Genomic DNA, 13,468 nt, shown 5'->3' on the forward strand with positions numbered 1-13,468 from the left:
ATATATATATATCTCATGATACCAACTGTCTTCACAGGACATTTTTTATTTATGTTAGGAGATTTTAGTTTATTGGAAATGATAGAATACCTCATTTTGTTTCAGTGTTCACAGATTGTGTGCTGGAAATCACAATTAGGCAGCACTGTGTTTCTGATTTGGCAGAGATCTTAGATAGTCCTTTTATATTTCAGTGATATAGCTGAAGAGGATTCATTGTTTTCATACAATGAGCTTTGCAACATGTCTTATCTGGCATTTAGATTTATTAGATTTTTTTTGTTGATCTGCACAGTATTTCAGCAAAGAAAAAGACAACTATTTTATCCCCTTGTAAAGCTAAACAAATACATTTTAAGAATAAGATCTAATGTGCAAATATACAAGGCAGTGGTAAACATTCACACATGATTATGTTTGGTTGAAAATAAAGTGAAAATGATAACCTATCAGAAGTAAAATCATACTCTGTTTGACCATCTGGTTCATTCCGTCTGTTTAAATTTTGAAGTGCCTTTTAATTTAAAGATGTTCCAYGAGAACGATGGAAATGTAAACTTGTTGGTTAAAACAAGGGGCCCCGCAGGGTTTTGTTCTCCTGCAAAGACAGGAACTCCTTTGACAGTGCACTTCCACTACACAGCTGGTACTATTGAGCATCTGCACGAAGAGTGGGCAGTTTGGTGAAAGCACAGAGGAAGACTAGAAATAGTGGAGCGTAGGAGAAAAGCTCCAACAATAGCCACCACTGTACAGATGCATTCACCATGAAGTCAGGATGTGATTCAGCCTCTGTGCCTAATACAGTAAATGGCTTGTGTAATGTGCGGGGTCTGAGGCGTAATGGCCTCTCATGTTGACAGGGTAACAAATTTGTCATCTTCCTGAGAGAAAGTATGGGGTCGAATTACAGCATTATCAGCACACAARGCAGTATATTTGGTGACTGACAGTGGTGGACACCAGTTCGCTTAAGAGCAAATCCACTAATTGTGGACCTAAATGTTTAGTTTGCGCTTTAGCGGTCTCACTAACTTTTATAATTCATAAGCAGATTTGTGCTTTCTAAAATTAAAATGCAGTACCGCTAATAACTAATTATCTACCAATCATCATTATCTTGAACAGCAGAATGTATGGCTGTCAATGAATCTCAACACACGTGATCTATCCAACAACACCCCTCCCAGATTAACACGCTTGCTGGAAACGTATACATCTTTGCTGACAGTTGCTTTTGGTCACGGTTCATTTCCCACAATGCTTTGTGTCTGCTTACGTAGCAGKAAGTCAATGTTTAGAACTCCCTGTCCCAGCAAAAACACTAAACGTTTGTAATCCATACTAAAATTTTGTATGTATTGATTTATTTTACTTTACAATTGGAGCTACTTTTTAAAAAAAATAAAGTTTATATGCTGGAGCTCAATTCTTTACGTAATTGGTCGAAGCAATCCGCCAGCGGGGTTAGACAGACATCTAGTGGACAACTGGAGCAACTACATGAAAAACTTTCGTTTCCCGTCACAAATCAAATCCGTCATGTATATCCAGAATGTATCGCTTCATTTTTCCAATAAACAGTTTTAAAATTACTTTATTTATGAAAAATCTACAACAAACAAAAGAAAAAGACAAAGAAGCAGCCGAACTAGCAATCCTCAACAACTTTTTAAAGAAGCAGCCGAACTAGCAATCCTCAACAACTTTTTAAAGAAGCAGCCGAACTAGCAATCCTCAACAACTTTTTAAAGAAGCAGCCGAAGTAGCAATCCTCAACAACCTTTTAATTTTTACACCAGGAGCTAAATTTCTGTTTCAGGAAATCACATCCCCAGCATTCGGTGCTTGTAGGATTAAGCTGTACAAGGGTTTATACACCGCTAGTTGGCAGTGTTGTACATGTATTATACATGTCTTGTTGCCAGGTAATAAATGTCAAATTGAACTTGCAGTTTAAAATTAGCTTCTGCTATTTTTTCTATGGCATAAGCATTTTTGAAGTTGTGGACCTAAATATTTTCATAAGCGCTTTAGAAATTGTGGAGCTAATTTTTGGGTTAGCGCTGCCCACCACTGGTGACTAAACAGGGTTTGTGTCTCTTGCAGCTCACGTACCTGCCTCCACCATGGGGAGACTGCAAGACCACATCGATGGACTCGGACTTCTTCACCTCCTACAGCCTCACGGCCTGCAGGATCGACTGCGAGACCCGATACCTGGTGGAGAACTGCAACTGCAGGATGGTCCACATGCCTGGTATCCCGCTGCAGACACACTGTCTCTGCGTTCATGTACCATTGAAGTAGCTGATTTGGCTTTGTTGGTGTCATTGGAAATCCTTCCACGTGAGGCAGCGGTCGCGGTCCAGCTTGGGGAACAAACAGCTTTTTGGCAACAACCTCCGAAAATCAGATACTTTCACACTCCAGTGGATCGGAAAACTCAGCCGCTTTCACTTTGTGTTTGGGCTGTGATTAAAGCTGGCTTTCGCTGTGTGCCTCTTCCATTTAATCACCGTGTGGGATCTCAGGTTGCAAATTGAAAAGGGGTTTGGCACAGAGGAAACATTTGGATCTGGTCCTAGTTAACTCACGTTTTACCTGCTGCCTTAAACGTCTCAGTCCTCCGGCAGCCTGACAATCTGTCTGTGTGATAATCAGGATTATATGCTGCCCTGGTGTGCAGACGATTATTGCAAACCACACAGTTAAAATTCTCTGTGTCATGTTTTGTTCATCTCTCAATCTTCCTGTCATTAAAGTGATTTTTTTTTTCAAAAGAAAATCTTGTGAACTTTTGCAGCAAGGAAGTAATTTCCTCTCCGTCCATGGCAGGTCTTTATCCAATATCGTCTTGATAGATTAGAAAAGATGGCTCAACTGCCAGAGGGAGACGTATGGATACAAGGTTCTTAAAGTCGTGATGAATGAAGTCATTTATGAGATGAGATCAAAATGACGATGAGTAGCCAGTTGTAATAAGGACAGTAATGACAGTCTGACACAAAAATGATTTTAAGCCCATATTTTGGTGTCTTCTGTTCTTTTCTTTGGACTCCTCTCCATGTCTTGATCCATTTTTTTCCCACACTGAGCTCATTGGCTTTCTTCTGCCTGTCCCTAGGAGATGCCCCATACTGCACCCCGGAGCAGTACAAGGATTGTGCAGATCCCGCCTTAGGTAAGGAGATAAACCAGCACACTGCTTGTGTGTGTTTACTCCCTTGGTGTATATGCCCCACTGTTCAGAGCTCCTGATCCAAGCTGATAACAGATAATAGTGTTCCTTCAGCATGATGGCAGTACTGTGGCTCTTCTTTTCACACGCACCACCTCCCTCTCCATCTGTGAAAACCTTTCAGGGCCTTTCATGTCTGCTGCTTGTTTTCTTACCCGACTTGCAATCTGTCACTCTTTCATGACACTGTCTCATGTGTTCGCCTCTGGCTGCTGCTGTCCCTTTGACTCTGTCAGCATGTGTTTTATATCTCCTTTTTTTATTTCTTCTAAAAGTCTCTGGGGTCGCTCCGTGGCATCTTCTCTTTGATGCCTCTCRCTCAGCTGGCATTTTGTTTGTCATCTTTCCGATGTCGATAAATTGTAATCTGTCCCCGTGTCTTCTCTTTCTGAATCACCGTCTCCTCACCTTCCTCTTGTCTTTCTGTTTGTCATGCTTTCCAGACTTTCTTGTTGAAAAAGACAACAATTACTGCGTGTGTGACACTCCGTGCAACTTGACTCGCTACGGTAAAGAGCTGTCCTTTGTCAAGATCCCCAGCAAGGCATCGGCCAAGTATCTTGCCAAAAAATTCAACAAGACAGAGCAGTACATTGCGTAAGTCATTTTTATGTGTCTTATTTACCCATTGATGTCTACAGTATCAGTCTACTGGACTCATCTGTCTAGTTATTAGCATAACCTGGACAACTAATTATGCCTCTTGGGGCTCATGGTTAAAGTCACCACTGATAAAGTCAACCCTGACTATATTGTTTTATCTGGTTATTTTTATCACTGGATCTAATTGCACTACTCCAACTATGTTGTCTGCTCTGATTACTGCATTGAACTGGAGTACATATGTTTTGTAAATTTTATTACATTTTTTCCTTTATCCATTGTATTTTTTTTATCTGTTATATTTTATATTTATTGCACATGAACACCAAAGCAAATTCTTAGTCTGTGAATCCTGTGCATTGACAATGGCAAAAAAAACTGATTCTGATTCTGAAAACTGATTCTGATACTAACTAATAATAACATTTTGACAGAGCATCACTTCAGAAATATGCAGATCATTCCTTTAACTATTGAGGGACATTTAATATAACCATTTAGCATGCCTTAATGAAAATATGACGTTTTGTTGTGTCTGTGATCAGTTATTTTTATTTTTATTTTTTTACTATAATTTTAGATATGTTTGGGATAGCATGTTTTTAATTCAATTCTTTTCTGGACATAAACCAAAAAAAATTTTTTTCCCAATCGTGAATTATTTATTAGAAGTGAAAAAAGAAAAGACCTCTTTGTTATACTAGACTGCTTATTTTTTATATATATTTTTTACAAGTTAAAGAGAATCATAAATTCACTCCAGGGATACTTAAAGGAATAAGACATAAAAGTATATAACCGCTTACATTTATTTTTGTTAAATTATTCAGTGTTGTAAACAAATGTGTGACTGAAATAATCAGGTGTAAATCTACCGGTGAAAGCAGATTCAAAGACCAACACAACACAATGATGTGAATGTTATCAATGCAGGGAGATAAGAAAATGTGTTTTTGATGCTCCTCAGGCTGGATAAAAGGAAATAAGATCGTCTTTAATGAGATTTGACTCCATCAGTCCACCATCAGACGGGCTGTGTACGTATAAATGATTTATAGGATCAATGGTTGACTCCCAAAGATCATCATTAAAAGGATGTGCAATATACTGACAGATCAAAAAGGAACCTATGGTTGCTTCTAAACAACTCAAGGTCTCTCATATTGAAAACCAATAACTGTGTTGAGCCCAAAATAAAAAATATAAAAACAGCACTGAGCAACAACACTATAGAGATATACTTACACATCTGTAAAGAAAGAGTTTCCGTCCATCCGTCTGTTTTCTTCAGCTTATCCGGGGTCGGGTCACGGGGGCAGCAGCCTAGGCAGAGAGACCCAGACTTCCCTCTCCCCAGCCACTTGGGCCAGCTCCTCTGGGGGAATCCCAAGGCGTTCCCAAGCCAGCCGAGAAACATAGTCCCTCCAGCGTGTCCTGGGTCTTCCTCTGGGTCTCCTCCCAGTGGGACGTGCCCGGAACACCTCACCAGGGAGGCCTCCAGGAGGCAGCCTAACCAGATGCCTGAGCCACCTCAACTGGCTCCTCTCGACGTGGAGGAGCAGCGGCTCTACTCTGAGTCCCTCCCAGGTGACCAAGCTTCTCACCCTATCTCTAAGGGAGAGCCCAGACATGGAGGGAACTCATTTTGGCCGCTTGTATCCGTGATCTCGTTCTTTCGGTCACTACCCAAAACTCTTGACCATAGATGAGGAAAGGAACGTAGACCGACTGGTAAACCGAGAGCTTCGCCTTCTGGCTCAGCTCCCGCTTCACCACAACAGGCCGGTACAACGCCCGCATCACTGCAGATGCAGCACCAATCCGCCTGTCGATCTCCCACTCCATACTTCCTTCATTCGTGAACAAGACCCCGAGATACTTGAACTCCTCCACTTAGGGCAGGACCTCCTCCCTGACCCGGAGAAGGCAGCCTACCAGTTTCTGGCTCAAGACCATGGTCTCAGATTTGGAGGCACTGATCCTCATCCCGGCTGCTTCACACTYGGCTGAGAACTGCTCCAGCGAGAGCTGCAGATCACGATCTGATGAAGCCAATAGGACCACATCATCCGCAAAAAGCAGAGATGTGATCCTAAGGTCACCAAAACGGATCCCCTCAACACCTCAGCTGTGCCTAGAAATTCTGTCCATAAAAGTTATGAACAGAATCGGTGACAAAGGGCAACCTTGGCAGAGTCCAACTCTCACCGGAAACGAGTCCGACTTCTTACCGGCAATGTGGACCAAGCTCTGGCACCGGTTATACATACAGGGACCTAACAGCCCACCCAGATCAATGGGTCTGGTACCCYGTACTCAAAGAAAGAGTTTCCGTGTTCCCAAAATAGCTCAAATTATTAAAGAGCCTATTTTAATTAAAAGAAAATAGGCATCTTCCTTAGCTGTTGATTGTTCAATTAAAACAAATTTTATTGTTTGGCTTTCGTTATCTGACAGAAGTTGTTTTTAATGGTTTTATCCCTGTTTTTATTCTTGTACCCTTAATTTTTAGTGTTATTGAATTAGTTGTACATGTGTTTTATTGTATTGCACTGTACAGCACTTTGTTCCACAGAGGAGCTGTAACGGGCTTTATAAATAAAATTGGATTCGATTGGATTGGACAAATAAAGTAACACTCATAAATCAGTTTCTATCATTGTTGCCACCAAAAGAGTTACGTGTTCTTTTTTTTCTGTAACACAAAATTTGTTTGTTTTTGCTTTAATTATCCATTTATGGAAGTTGACTTTCTAAAACCATGACATTTTCAGTAAAAGGAGGAAATGGAATAAGAGGGTCTTTACTTGAATAATCAGTCAAGTATAAAGTGCTTCTTAACCAAATATGCTGAAAAGATCAWAAAGTGGTTCAAGGAAATGAGAAGAGGGTGCAGTAATAGTTGAATCTTTTATTCATCACTCCCGGCAGAGTTGTTGAGGATGAGATAATTGCACCATATGTAGCCAGAGTACTGAAAAAAAAAAGCAACTTGCACACTTCTCCCTTCAGAAAGTTTATTAATTCCCCGTGGATAGATGTGACTGCACGTAGTTCATTTTTCAAGTGTCTTTACTTCCAAGAAATGAATGTTAGGTGAAGTGTTTTGCTTTTCTTGGCTGTTCAGTGTTTGCTGTTGTGAAGCTGAAGTGTGTGACTCTGCACTGCCCGACTTTCTACAGGGAAACATGCAGAGAAGGAGGCTTTGTTAGGCAAACAGTGGCTTTTATTTGACAGCCGCTCTGATCAGACATGTTGCCCGCTGACAGCGAGGAATCAGGGGGGCGCATAACAAGTGACCTACACATCTGATATAAGCGATAGGAATACACAGAAGCAATACCTGCAATTGCAAGACAACCCACAGAGATCAGTAAAGCCCATTCAGGGGTGCTCATATCACACCGAGGCCCATCGAGCTAAAAGAACATGCAGGGACAAGCACTTGATAAAAATCGTTCTTCAAAGAAACTGCCYTTTTTTAAATGCCCAAGATTTGACTGAGGCCAAGTGTTTCTCTGTGCCAATAAAGTTTCACCCTCTGATGTGCAGATTTTGAAGTAGTTAGAAAGAAAAATCACATTAATCACACTTTGAAGACCAAAGTGTTGAATTTGATTAAATACATTTTATACGCTGAAGTAAGATCAATAGAAAAGAAAACATGTCCAGTTTTACCTCACAATGATTTATGTTCTCTCTCTTTTTTTTACAGTAGCATAATACAAAGCAGATTTTCTTTAACACAATTAAATAGTTTGAATTGGAAATGTGAAAACACAGCTCAGGGGGCAAATAAGTGGTTACAGACTCAGATAGGAGGAAAAACAAGGGTTTTATTTGAACCGCAGCATGCAAGTGAAGCTGAAATGGGACTAATTGAAAATATCACATATGAAATTAGCGGTCCTAAAAGATGTTAGGACACAAGAGCTTTTCTTTTGCCCTTTACCCTGACTGCTTTAATGGTCTTTACCCAGGTATTAGTCCAGACTCCTTCCATCATCTCCAGTGGTTTCCACTGCAGCAGCCAGATTCGTTACAGAAACTAAAAGGCACAAAAACATCATATATTCTGCTCTGGCTCCTTGTTAAGATTCTCATTGATTTTTTTTAATCTTACTGCTCACCATCAAAGCCCTAAATGACCTTGTCTTTAAATATGCCTTTCTTGACCTTTTATGTTGTGTACCATCTCATCCTTTCAGACTTATGACTATGCTGTCCGGTATCATATTTTCTTTAAAAACAAAGGAAGAAATGTGCAAGAGCAAAACATAATTTATGTATTTGATTTTGTCAATACGTTGTCCTAAGTCTGATGACATAACTTCCCCACTCGGTTAGAAAATTTTTCATCCTAGTTCCAGATTTTTGCCCATAAAAAGTTGTAAAAAAAATAAAGTGATCAACTTGATTTCCAGCAATATATGATTATRTCTGCTTCCTAATGTCCAACAGCATGATTAAAACTGCAAAGAGGCTCATTTTTCATTGTTATATCTTCATGTCTGCAGCGGCATTATCACATATTTTGCATTTTCTCATTTAAAGTTACCTCTTGATTTCGTCTGGTATAGCATCGTGTCTTTACTCAATTCAAAGTTTTCAAACAGAGAAAGAAAAAGTTTTAAAAAATGCAATTTCATGTCCTGTTTTTTTTTTTTCAATCTCAAATCGTAAGGTCAGACTTCTCTCAAAGAGAGGATATTCAAAATGAAAACATTCGGATGTTGTGCCTCAGGTCCTTAAACTAATCCCATTTGATTCTCTTTCTGCTGAAATCAAACAAGTGTCATCATTTCCTTTGTGTTCCCGTCTGATGGCAGCTCGCCGGGGGAACGTTAGTTAGCAGTGGCAGGTTATTTGCTCACTTCGACGCGTCTGTTCTGGGATCCGCAGAAAGTGGAGGTGTCACCCGTCACTGTTCTCTGCCCGAGGACGCTCTGACAAGAACCCTGCGTAACATGCTAACTGAGACAATTCAACGTGTGCTTTAAGACATGTTCTTCTCTGTCTGTTTACAGTGATAACATTCTGGTTTTGGATATCTTCTTCGAAGCKCTGAACTATGAAACCATAGAACAAAAGAAAGCCTACGAGTTGGCAGGGCTTCTGGGTAAGGAAACGGCTGTGACTACTTTTTTCCTTTGTTTTTGGGGAATAGATATTATGCAGTATGCAGCATGACAGATGCTTTTATCTAAAGTGACAGGAGCACAAGCACTTGCATTTTCATAATAGGTGTTCAAGTCCCTTGGGACACAAAGATGCCTCTTTATTCTATTGTTGCTTTTCAGCTGCAGAATCACAAACGTCTGTTTTATGTCAGGTTTCTCACCTTTCACATGTATTTATCCCAAGCAAAAATGAGAAAGGCAAACACGGTTCCATCTTTTTATTCATGCTCTTGTTTTACAGGTGATATTGGAGGTCAGATGGGTCTCTTCATTGGGGCAAGCATCCTCACTGTTCTTGAGCTTTTTGATTATCTGTACGAGGTAAAATGTCTTTAACTCCTGAATGCAAAAAGAAATAATAAAAACAGACAGCTACGAGCTTTGACTAAAACAGTTAGAACTCTTTCCCTTCCAAACGTGATGTTTAGTTTAAAGCATTGACATGAAAAGCAGCAGGCGAAATGCATTTCTTCTATAATTTTTGATATACCACCAGACTAATCCACTATGGCAAACATGAAAAGTACTCTCTCTCAGAATCCTTCAGTCTAACTGTACAGTGCACACATCTTACCCCGGTTACGTTAACACAATGAATGCATCATCATGCTTCTTCTGTGCTTTATCTTTTGAGATTAATGCTGACTGGGGTTTTTTGAAGAGAGATATGAGTGTATGAGCTAAACAGAGTGAAACTCAGCTTATTTCTAAGCATAGCGTCGACAGCGAGACAGATTTATGCATAAATAGTCAATCTCTTTTACATTCCCGCTTGCCTGGTTCATGCATGTGGGCCTGAGTTTCGAAGCCTCCCCAAGAAKTAAGAGAGTGTCTTAGCAGAAACTGGGAAGCAGCAGGAGTAAAACGGTCCTTGTCCATTTTCAGGTGATCAAGTACAAGCTGTGCAGATGCATGAAGAAGAAACACAAACGCCGCAGTAACAACGACCGGGGAGCTGTGCTGAGCCTGGATGATGTGAAACACCATGTCAGTGGGCTGCTGCTAAGTACCTCGAATGTGTCAGGCTGCACTGCTTTGACAAGAGCAAACTCTTTTCTTCTTTGTCTTTCCTGGACTCACTTGGCACCGGGGTGGTGTTGGTGAGAGGAGCAAAAAAAAAAAAAAAAAACACAGTGGGACTGAGATGGGGGAAAATAATAATAATTTAGAGACTCGACAGTAACAGAAGGAAGAAAATGATTGGGATGAGGTGGAGGGAAAAGAWGTGGAGAGTGGCTTGAATTTAATCAAAGCGGCAGTCCAGGACCAGCAGGGACAGGCCAGAATTAAAGCTTTGGAAGGTGTGACAGCTTACTTAAATCTGGGGGTAAATGGAATCAGTTCACTTTAATTGTAAGTCAGAGCGCAGGCAAGGCAGATGGGAAGGGTTTGCTCCTCCTGACTCACTTAGCAGTCTTCTTTTTCGATCTATTCTCATTATTTTTCAGAGTGTTACCCTGAAATCTATTACGTTTTTCATCCCGGACAAACCTGTTGCTCACGTCATGTTTTTTTTTTTTTTTTTTTTTTTTTTTGGTTTTTTTTTTTTTAGTGCATGCATAAACGTTTTAATAATATTTTTTCCCTGTTTGCAAGTTTATTTTACCTCTGTTCCAATGCCAGTCACGTCTCACTGTCATTGTGTTTCTTTTTCCTTCAAAGTCACAGTGTGTAGGATTTTGTCAATTCTTTTAGCCGAAATTGAGATAATCACTAACGACAATAATAAAAAACATGTCTAATCATTGCAGACAAAGACCTTGCTTTATTATTTTTACCTTATAAAAAGCTGTTTATATCTCCATGGTCGGGGGTCGCCAGTACAGGCAGCCGCCATCTTGTCTACGAAGGCTCATGAAGGACAAACTGCGGTGGTGGCGTCAAAAACGGTTTTAGCTGTAATACTATAAATGTAATATTTGTTGTCTGTCATTGTAGCTGGGATAATTTTACTTATTAAAGCTCATAATCTTACCACTTGAAACATCACTAGCCCTGAAGCTGCTGGTAGACATCGCGGTTGGAATTATCAAAGGTTTTTGACACCTGAGAGACTCCGTAGAAACTCCTTAGCTTTGGAAGCAGGGGGTGGGGGTGGGGGGAGGACCAGGGAGGATGATTCAACCACTCAACCACTAGATGTCGCTGAAAACAACAAATCCTACACACTGTGCCTTTAAACTACCCAGACTTCAATTTATTTTTCTCCCTTTTTCTTTCTTCTTCAGGCTCCTTGCGAGAACCTTCGTACACCATCAACATATCCTGCGAACATGCTACCTCATCATCCAGGTCAGGGCAACTTTGAAGACTTCACTTGTTGAGCAGCTCCTTGCAAAGCAGCAAAGTGCGTGTTATGCAACCAAAGCCAACCACTAACACAGCAAGAACTATCTAAACGCACGGACAGTGAGAGACTGATGCTACATCTAAGAAAAGCACTTTTTACGTAAAGACTTTAAAAAAAAAGAAAGAAGAAAGAACAAGCAAATTAAATAAAACAAAGGATTTTCACCCCAACGCCAAGTGAAGAGAAAGCCCTGAATATTGAAAATAAATGTTTTGATTTTAGGAGAGCATTTCATGCAGCACTCAAAACTCTGTGGAATTCTGCTGCAAAGGACAAAACTTGCCAACATGGAACTCTCCTGCAAAAAGACAAAAAAAATAAATAAAAAGAAAACATGAAGATGTACATTTATCCCACCGTAGAGAGCAGAGCAGAAAGAAAAGAGACCCCCATGCCTTTATATAACACAACAACATGAGACGAATTCACACAACGCCTGCATATGTGACAATATTCATGACGCTTACTCTACTTTACATGTAGCAACGTGTGTACCCGCTGCGGCGTCTCATAAAACGACAACTGTGGTTAGTTTTGAGAATGTATTTTTTGATCACGGTGAGTGTAATGGAGTTTTAACGAGGGGGGGGGGGCTTTCAGAGAAAGTTGTGGCGTTAAGTGGTGCTGGTAGCGGCGCAACATCAACCATTTAGCAGTGTGCTGGTGAAAATTTCAGGTTTCCTCATCATGTAAATGCATGCTTGTATTTGTCCGGTGCATGTTTTTTTCCCATTTCATTTCTACTTCTGATTGATTTCTATGTCTTTCTATGAAAATATACATATACTACAAACATTTACATTATAATTACCAAGTTTGCCTCGGCGATGAGCAGATAAAGGAAGATGGTGCATCTCATATGATCATGTGTGCGTGCGGGCAAGGGGGCGTGTGTGTGTTTGTGAGTGTGTACTGTTTGAGTGCGACCATTAGTGCCCAACCAGGTGAGTGTTTGTTGCAGGTAGATGAGCTTCGCTTAGTTTCATTTTGCACCATTTTTCATTTTCACACGTGCCCTATGAGTCGAATCCTTACTTTAATTACTCTTGAGTTGATGTGAGGTCATGATGCTTTTTTCTTTGTTTGTTTGTTTGTTTGTTTGTTTTTGTTTGTTTGTTTGTTTCTGGAGAGTGGATTGATGAACTCCTCGGAGTTTTGTGGGGCTGTTAAAAAAATTCTGTATCTGTGTTCTAGTTGCAAAAGTCTTATCGAAGCACAATACTGCGAGTATGTATAGGTGATATAAAAGAAATGTACTATTCTTCTTGATATATTGTCATACTATTAATATTGTGTTTTTGTTTTATTTCTTATAAAATTACATAATATTGCCTGACAATCCTGTTTCCTTTCATCAGGTTATGGGATTGTCTATTTAGTTATGAAAGCATAAATAAAATGTAACTATGATTTTAGAAAATGCTTGTCTTGTGAGGTTTTTTTTTTTTCTTTTTTGGAGTTTTTATGTGGTTGAATAGGCAAGGAGAAATGAATTTTTCAGCACCAAATAGAGTGCGATTGCCTGTTTTAATTGTGAGGAGCTCTCAGAAAATCCGATTAGGCATCTTTTGAAGCACTTTACGATTTCTGTTTCCTCTAATCAACATGTAATCTTGAGTTTTGCCTTGTACAACATTTCCTCAAAATTAAATCTGCATTACGGAAAAGAGTTTAGGGGCAGGAGTGTGGAAGCTTATCTCCGTTAACCATTATTTTGCTTTTGGTGCAATTTAAAAGCTCCAAGACAAAATAATGGTGCCTTTTTTTTAACGTCATCTTCTCGGATGAAATTATGCTTTCAGCAGCTGGATGACAAAAGGATTGATGAGAAATATCCTGCTCAGCCGATTCAAGTTTAATCAAGATTGTCAATCAGCCAGCAGCCGAACTTTTTGGGTGACTTCTCTTGTTTTCGGCGGCGCATCTGGTGCTGCCAACTGCTGCTCCGTGATGCATGACTGTGAATATTAGGAACAAAAAATCATGTTTGTCACTCAGTCAGACGCACTTCAGTCCACTTCTACCTGGCATCAAGGGTCGTTCGAAGATGAGAATTTTACCCCCCTTTTTTTGGCCCTATCAATTTTTCATGAT

The 13,468-nt window shown here is 40.0% G+C and overlaps 1 protein-coding gene across 2 annotated transcripts in view; it reads left to right on the forward strand.

Annotated features, from left to right (window-relative positions):
- The window catches only part of LOC106535974 (acid-sensing ion channel 1), a 33,128-nt gene extending 20,334 nt beyond the window's left edge, over positions 1–12,794 (forward strand). Inside the window, exons 4-10 of one of the 2 annotated variants that reach the window (XM_014033129.1) lie at positions 2,110–2,260; positions 3,128–3,184; positions 3,685–3,838; positions 8,872–8,963; positions 9,266–9,345; positions 9,910–10,011; positions 11,253–12,794. In XM_014033129.1, the coding sequence (XP_013888583.1) occupies positions 2,110–2,260; positions 3,128–3,184; positions 3,685–3,838; positions 8,872–8,963; positions 9,266–9,345; positions 9,910–10,011; positions 11,253–11,348 (732 nt within the window). In that variant the 3' untranslated portion in view covers positions 11,349–12,794. Of the gene's footprint in view, positions 1–2,109; positions 2,261–3,127; positions 3,185–3,684; positions 3,839–8,871; positions 8,964–9,265; positions 9,346–9,909; positions 10,205–11,252 lie in introns of those variants that run through there. The other variant, XM_014033128.1, reaches the window with a different exon arrangement.
- The last annotated feature ends 674 nt before the right edge of the window (positions 12,795–13,468 follow it).

Source organism: Austrofundulus limnaeus, unplaced genomic scaffold, assembly GCF_001266775.1.
Source record: "Austrofundulus limnaeus strain Quisiro unplaced genomic scaffold, Austrofundulus_limnaeus-1.0 Scaffold1640, whole genome shotgun sequence".
NCBI classification, from domain to species: Eukaryota; Metazoa; Chordata; class Actinopteri; order Cyprinodontiformes; family Rivulidae; genus Austrofundulus; species Austrofundulus limnaeus.